Source organism: Sapajus apella, unplaced genomic scaffold, assembly GCF_009761245.1.
Source record: "Sapajus apella isolate SASKATOON/1434 unplaced genomic scaffold, GSC_monkey_1.0 scaffold2670, whole genome shotgun sequence".
Lineage (NCBI taxonomy): Eukaryota > Metazoa > Chordata > Mammalia > Primates > Cebidae > Sapajus > Sapajus apella.
The window spans coordinates 1,042-8,983 of NW_022439596.1; the positions used below are offsets into that span (position 1 = coordinate 1,042).

General features: G+C 44.0%; 1 protein-coding gene across 1 annotated transcript; it reads left to right on the top strand.

The window, feature by feature from the left end:
• Positions 1–768: 768 nt before the first annotated feature.
• Positions 769–5,452, top strand: LOC116547319 (transmembrane channel-like protein 5). Its single transcript, XM_032273304.1, has 3 exons — positions 769–1,152; positions 4,540–4,627; positions 5,029–5,452. Exons 1-3 carry the CDS (start codon positions 1,082–1,084, stop codon positions 5,320–5,322), a joined length of 453 nt encoding a protein of 150 aa, XP_032129195.1. The 5' UTR covers positions 769–1,081; the 3' UTR covers positions 5,323–5,452.
• The last annotated feature ends 2,490 nt before the right edge of the window (positions 5,453–7,942 follow it).

The window sequence follows — 7,942 nt, forward strand, 5'->3', positions numbered from 1 at the left end:
GCCTTGGAGATTGGTTTACTTAGACTAAGACTTGCTCTTTGGGCCTGGGGATGGGCTCCACCTCGAGAAAGCTCAGGGCCATGTGAGGGAGACAGGTAGATTCCCAAACACAATTGGGATTCCATTAACAAGGAGGAAATAAATTTGGGGTGGATGACCAATAGCGTCTGCCACATTGACTACAAATGTGAATATGAGTTAGCAGGAGAAAAGAAGGGTGTACTTCTGGGGAGGTGGAAGAGCATTCAACAATAGTCAAGGAATGTGAAGTCTCTTGTACCTGGTATCAGGGGCAAAAGGAAGAGATGTGGGATATTAAAGCAAGAGATCCAGGCATGGTGGCTCATACCTGTAATCCCAGCACTTTGGGAGGCTGAGGTGGGAGAATCTCTTGAGGTCAGAAGTTGGAAACTAGCTTGGGCAACATGCAAGACCCCATCTCTACAAATTAAAAAAAAGTTAGCTGGTTGTCATGGTGTGTGCCTGTAATCCTGGCTACTCTGGAGGCTGAGGTGAGAGGATTGCTTGAACCCAGGAGTTCAGGACCAGCCTGGACAATGTAGTGAGACGTCAACTTTACAAAAATTAAAAAATTAGCCAGACATGGTGGTGCATGCCTGTAATCATAACACTTGGGGAGGCTGAGGTGGAAGGATTGCTTAAGCCCAGGAGATCAGTGTTGCAGGGAGCTGTGATTGTGCCACTGAACTCTAGTCTGGGTGACACAGCAAGACTCTGTCTCAAAAAAAAAAGAGGTAGGCTGACCAAACATGCGGTATCTTGTTGACTTTGTTAAATGATTTTTGTTACAGGAAAGAGAAAAACACTGAATTAGAATAGAGTGCAGTCATTATTCATTTGCTCTGGCTTTGAGCTTTAACACATCTATGTGTCTTTTTGTTGTTTTCCTTTGTGATCTTTGAGATCTCCAAGTCCGTATATTCTTCTTTCCTTGTGTTCTTATAAAAACATCTCTGACTTCAGTACCCCATTTTAGTGTTATGATTCTATCAAAGAAAAAAGAAATTAAACTCCATTAATTTTTTTCATAGGACAGAAGTTAATTGCATCTCTCATACCCATGACATCCAGAGACAGAATTAAAGCCATCAGGAACCAGCCAAGGACCATGGAAGAGAAAAGGAACCTTAGGTATGGACCAAAGGCTTTTCTTCTTTCCCAGATTTCACATGAACCTCAATCTTCTACTTTTGCCCCATCTCAAAAAGATAAGAAATAATTAAGTGCAATAGAAAAGACAAATCCTCCTGAAAGGAAAATTTCAAATACCCTATGTAGGTAGTCCTTTCTCCAGGAGCTACAGCTTAATTCCTCCTCCTGGGCTGGAGTATGGGCTCTGCTTGGTGAGCTACTTCCAAAGAGTAGGGCATGGAAGAAAGAAAGTGGAGTAACTTTCCAGGGGAGAGTCTGCCTAATACTCCCTTGGCCAAGACTCAAGGTTAACATATCCAAAGATAAGTCATGTGATGGGAAAAACACATCTCCTCTGGCCACTCTGTCCTAAAACCCACAACCCCAGTCTAAACAGCAAAAAACATTAGGGAAATCCCAACTGAAGGACATTCTACAAAATGCTCGACCAGTACCCCTTGAAACTGTCGAAGTTGCTGGGTGCAGTGGCTCACACCTGTAATCCCAGCACTTTGGGAAACTGAGGCAGGTGCATCATAAGGTCAGGAGATCAAGACCATCTGGCTAAGTGAAACCTGGTCTCTACTAAAAATACAAAAAAATTAGCTGGCCATGGTGGCATGCGCCTGTAGTTCCAGCTACTCAGAAGGCTGCGGGAGAAGAATCGCTTGAACCCAGAAGGCGGAGGTTGCAATGAGCTGAGATTGCACCATTGCACTCCAGCCTGGGCGGCAGAGCAAGACTCCATCTCAAAAACAAAACAAAAAGAAAAAATGTCAAAGTCATCAAAAACAGGGAAAGTCTGAGAAACTGTCATAGACTAGAAAGTTCTAAAGAGACGTGACAGGCCAGTATGGTGGCTCATGCCTGTAATCCCAGCACTTTGGGAGGCCAAGGTGGTGGGATTAGTTGAGCCCTGGAGTTTTAAGACCAGCTTGGACATCACAGTGAGACCCCATCTTTTAAAAAAATGAAAATTAAAAAAGAGAGACATGACAAATACATGCAATATGGTATCCTGGATGAAATCCTGGAATAGAAAATGGACACTGGTGGAAAAACTAGTAAAATCTGAATAGTCTGGAGTTTAGGTAATAGAAATATATCAATACTGGTATCTTAGTTTTGACAAACCTACCATGGAAATGTAAAATATTAACAGGGGAAACTGGTGAATGTATATGGAAACTTTCTCTACTGTCTTTGCAACTTTACCGTAAATCTCAAACTATGCTAAATAGAAAGTTTACTTAAAAAATAAAGGCCAACCAGGTGCAGTGACTCACGCCTGTAATCCCAGCACTTTGGGAGGCTGAAGTGGATGGATCACAGGTCAGGAGTTTGAGACCATCCTGGCCAACATGGTGAAACCCTATCTCTACTAAAAATACAAAAATTACCTGGGCATGGTGGCATGCACCTGTAATCGCAGCTACTCAGGAGGCTGAGACAGGAGAATTGCTTGAACCTGGGAGGTGGAGGTTTCAGTGAGCCAAGATTGTGCCACTGTACTTCAGCCTGGGTGACAGAGCAAGACTCCATCTTGAAAAAAGTAAAAGAAAAAAAAAATAAAGAACTTAGGAGTTTTATAAGCTCAGGAACTCAAAACCCAATGGTAAGGGCTGTTTTAGCCTTTAAAGTTTACATTAATTGTTGCTTAATTTTTTTTTTCAATTTGAGTTAGCTGGCAGAAGCTAGTAGAGTGGAAACAACAGTAATTAGCAGGAAATGATTCAAGGATGCAGGATTTTCTGAGGTTTCAAAGATAAATTTCAAAACCTGGCAGCAGGGAATAGATTTGTCAACAAGTACATTACAAATGGCAGAAAGCAGATCAGGCCAAGTCAAAATAGAAAGAGATTTCAATGTGAGAACCAGAAAGGTCTGCCCTCCCTAACTTTTCTGGGGGAAAATGGATAGAGGGGGCATTTGAGCCGGGCCTTGAAAGGCAATAGACAGTGACATTGGGGTGGGCCTTCAAGGTGGACCAAAGAAAGCAGGGAGAGAACCAGAACAGAGCAGACGTGATGAGTTCATCGAAGGGTAAGGAGACCGATTGTGACTATGTCTTTCTGAAAACACCCTTCCATTTCAAACTCTGCATGGCTCCCTCTGTCACTGAAGAAGCGTCCCAAAGACCTTATGGTAGGATATCTCAATCTCAGTACAAGTAATATCTTAGGGCTGGATCTGTCTTTGTCGTGGGAGCTGTTTTGTTCATCGTAGGATGTGCAGCAGCGTCTCTGATCTCTGTGTAGTTGATGCCAGTTGCTCCCCTTCTCCACTCTTTAGTGGAGTTCCACAACCAAAAAAGTTTCCAGACATTGCCAATGTGTGGGGGCAAAATCGCCCTGGGCTGAGAACCTGTATTAGTCTGTTCTCATGCTCCTAATAATGACATCCCTGAGACTGAGTAATTTATAAAGGAAAGAGGTTTAATGGACTCAGTTCCACACAGCAGGGGAAGCCTCACGATAATGACGGAAGAAGAAGGAAGAGCAGAGGTACGTCTTACATGGCAGTGGGCAAGACAGCATGTGCAGGGGAACTGCCATTTATAAAACCATCAGACCATTTATCCACTTTATTATTTTTATCGCTTACTATCTTTTGCTTTCAACTAGGATGTCAGCTCCGTAAACCAAAGAAATTGTTGTCTTAATAGCTGGGATGGTGCCCAACACATCATAGGAACTCAGTTTTTTTTTTTTTTTTTTTTTTTTTAAAGAAATGTGGTCTCAGCTGGGCATGGTGGCTCATGCCTGTTATCCCAGGCTCAAGGCCGAGGCAGATGGATCACTTGAGGCCAGGAGTTCGAGACCAGACTGGCCAACATGGTGAAACCGTGTCTCTACTAAAAAGACAAAAGTTTTCCAGGTGTGGTTGTGTGCAACTGTAATCCCAGCTACTCAGGAGGCTGAGGCAGAGAATCGCTTGAAGTTGGGAGGCAGAGGCTACAGTGAGCCGCAGTTGTGCCACTGCACTCCACCCTGGGCAATAGAGCGAGACTTCATCTCAAAAAAAAAAAAAAAAAAAAAAAAAATGAGGTCTCGTTCTGTTGCCCAGGCTGCTGGACTACAATGGTGTGATCATAGCTCACTGCAGTCTCAAAGCTTTTGGGCCCAAGTGACCCTCCCACCACAGCCTCTAGAGTAGCTGGGACTATGTAGCCAGACACCACCACACCCAGCTTTTTGTTTTTTTTTTAAATAGAGACAAGGTTCCACTATGTTGTTCAGGCTGGTCTTGAACTCCTGGCCTCAGTGATCCTATTGCCTCAGCCTTCCAAAGTGTTGGGATTACAGGCATGAGCCACCATGTAACTATTTTTTGAATGAATGAGTTGCAACGTTTGTATCTTTCACTTTCTCTTGCTATTCCCTACAGGAAAATAGTTGACAAAGAAAAAAGCAAACAGTCCCATCATATCCTCCAGTTTAATTGCTGTGTTCAGTGTCTGCACTCCATTTCACAGGTAAGTCAGTAAAATGGGCACAGCAAGAGGGTGAAAACAGGGAGGGAGGGAATGAGGATGAAAGGGGGCTCAAGGTAAAGACCAAAAATCAGAGCTATTTCATTGCCCGAAGCCATCAGGTTGGTTAAAGTGTGGGAAAATGAGGTCGCATGGGGAAGAACTAAGAGGTTGCTGAGTTCATTGGCCATCTTGGCCATTGAGAGTGGCACCTTCAACAGCAAACCTGGGAAGGTCATGATAGCTCCACCTTAGAGTTGAGATAACATTTGTAAACATGCCTAGCATGTTGCCTGCACTTAACAATACTCCAGACATGGTGGCCATTTCTGTTATTATGGCACCTGCTCGGTCAATATCTGTTAAGTGAACAGCAACCCACCTGCTTCGAATCCTGGCTTCAGACTTATCGGAGATCCAAGAGCAGCCTGTCAGAAATTCTCAGTTCCATCAGCCTGTGGCAGAAGACGCTGAAAATCATCGGAGGCAAGTTTGGAACCAGCATTCTCTCCTATTTCAACTTTCTGAGATGGCTTTTGAAATTCAACATTTTCTCATTCATCTTGAACTTCAGCTTCATCATAATCCCTCAGTTTACCATGGCCGAAAAGAACACCCTCCAGTTCACTGGGTTGGAGTTTTTCACTGGGGTGGTAAGTTCTCTGTTTTCCCTACCTCAAGTGCACCAACTACTTTAGAAACCCAGGGACATGCCTTGCCAGTCAACCACTCACACCTCTCATTTTATCTGGGGGTCAATGATGGGGAAAGCGGATGTTTAAAATGTTTTCTGACTGGGCGACTGGATGATGACACGTGCCTGTAATTCCAGCACATTGGGAGGCCAAAGCAGGTGAATCACTTGAGCTCAGGAGTTCAGGACCAGCCTGGGCAACATGGCAAAACTCCATCTCTACAAAAATACAAAAATTAGCAGGGCATGGTAGTGCATACCTGTCATTCTGGCTACCTGGGAGGCTAAAGTGGGAGGATTGCTTGAGCCCAGGAGACGGAGGTTGCAGTGAGGCAAGACTGCCCCACCGCACTCCAGCCTGGGCAACAGAGCGAGGCAGTCAATCAATCAATCAATCAAGTGTTTTCCTGCAAAGTAACACACACACATCATAGTGGAATTTCTGTCTCCAGAGGCAACCACCTTGCACAGTTTTTTTTTTTAATCCACACTCTTTCTTTGCAAGCATATGGACACTTCTGTGCATGTACAGAGGCATCCTTTTCTTACAAAAGATGAATTATCTGTTGCATGTTATCTACAACTTGCTTTTTTCTTTTTTTTGGTTAGGAATATGCGGCGGGCATCCTGTTGGTATTTATAGATCTATGTTTTCTTTCTTTTTTGTTTTTATTGCTATAAAATACAATGTTCCTTTTGAAAAATTCCTACTATAGAAGAGAACTAAGAGAAAGTTCATTTTAAATTTTTTTCTTTGTCCAGTTCCCCAATTTGAAATGTCTTTGTAGACTGTTTTTTTCTTCCTGTACCAACATTGATAGATATATACTTGATTTTAAAAATAAACAGATGACAGACACATAGATTACTATGCTTTTAAAAATAAAGAGGATAGGATTGCACTACAAACCTTTTCTTTCTCTCTCTCTCCTTCCTTCCCCTCTCCCTCCCTCCCTCTCTTCCTTTCTCCCTTTCTCTCTTTCTTTCTCTTTCTTCCTTCCTTCCTTTCTTTCTTTCTCCCTTTCTTTCTCTTTCTTTTCTTTCTTCCCTCCCTCCCTCCCTCCCTCCCTTCCTTCCTTCCTTCCTCTTTCCTTCCTTCTTTTCTCTCTTTCTCCCTTTCTCTCTTTCCTTCCTTCCCTCCCTCCCTTCCTCTCTTTCTTTTTCTTTTCGAGATGGAGTTTTGCTCTTGTTACCCAGGCTGGAGTGCAATGGCGCGATCTCGGCTCACCGCAACCTCCGCCTCCTGGGTTCAAGCAATTCTCCTGCCTCAGCCTCCTGAGTAGCTGGGATTACAGATGCGCGCCACCATGCCCAGCTGATTTTTTGTATTTTTAGTAGAGATGGGGTTTCACCATGTTGACCAGGATGGTCTCGATCTCTCGATCTCTTGACCTCGTGATCCACCCCCCTCGGCCTCCCGAAGTGCTGGGGTTACAGGCGTGAGCCACCATGCCCCGCCCTCTCTTTCTTTTTTCTCACTCTGTCACCCAGGCTAGAGTGCAGTTCTGTAGTCACAGCTCACTACAGCCTCAACCTCCCAGGCTCAAATGTTCTTCCTGCCTGTGTCTCCCCATTAGCTGGGACTACAGGCCCACATCACCATGCCTGGCTAATTAAAAAAAAATTTTTTTTTGTAGAGATGGGTTTTCACTAGGTAGCCCAGGCTAGTCTCAAACTCCCGGCCTCAAATGATCTTCCAGCCTCAGCCTCCCAAAGTGCTGGGATTACAGGCATAAGCCACCATGCCTGGCTCAGTATGTGTATTTTGTATATTTGTATACAGGAAACATTTTATTATAAAAATTTCAAACATACAAAAAATACAGAGTTGTATAATAAACACCCATATACCCACTGTGTAGATTTAAAATTGCCATATTTGCTTTCTTTCATTATTTTTGGAAGCATTTTAAAGTAAACTACAGATGTCAAGATATTTTTACCCTGAAATTTTTCAACAGTCATCTCTGAAAAATAAGGACGCCTCTCTGCAGTCACAGTATCATTATCACACCTAAGAAAATTAAAAATTAACATCATCTAAAATCCAGACACATTCTAATTTCCCAATCTTCCCCAAAATGTCTTTTGTTGTTGTTGTTGTTGTTGATACTGGATCTCCCTGTCACACGGGCTGGAGTGCAGTCGTGTGATTTTGGTTCATTGCAACCCTAGACTCCTAGGCTCAAGTGATCCTCCCACCTCAGCTTCCCGACTAGCTGGGACCACAGGCACGTGCCACCGGCATGTCTAGCTAATTTTTGTATTTTTTGTGGAGACAGGGTTTCACCATGTTGCCCAGGCTGGTCTCTAACTACTGGGCTCAAGAGATCTGCCTGCTGGCCGGGCGCGGTGGCTCAAGCCTGTAATCCCAGCACTTTGGGAGGCCGAGGCGGGTAGATCACGAAGTCAAGAGATCGAGACCATCCTGGTCAACATGGTGAAACCCTGTCTCTACTAAAACTACAAAAAATTAGCTGGGCATGGTGGCGCATGCCTGTAATCCCAGCTACTCTGGAGGCTGAGGCAGGAGAATTGCCTGAACTTAGGAGGCGGAGGTTGCGGTGAGCCGAGATCGCGCCATTGCACTCCAGCCTGGGTAACAAGAGTGAAACTCTGTCTCA

What these genes read in the sequence shown, in the direction of transcription:
- LOC116547319 (XM_032273304.1), top strand. Translation starts at nt 1,082, where the DNA reads ATGACATCCAGAGACAGAATTAAAGCCATCAGGAACCAGCCAAGGACC. An exon ending in GAAGAGAAAAGGAACCTTAG is followed by an intron (nt 1,153 to 4,539) that starts GTATGGACCAAA and finishes TATTCCCTACAG; the next exon opens with GAAAATAGTTGACAAAGAAA. An exon ending in GTCTGCACTCCATTTCACAG is followed by an intron (nt 4,628 to 5,028) that starts GTAAGTCAGTAA and finishes TCCTGGCTTCAG; the next exon opens with ACTTATCGGAGATCCAAGAG.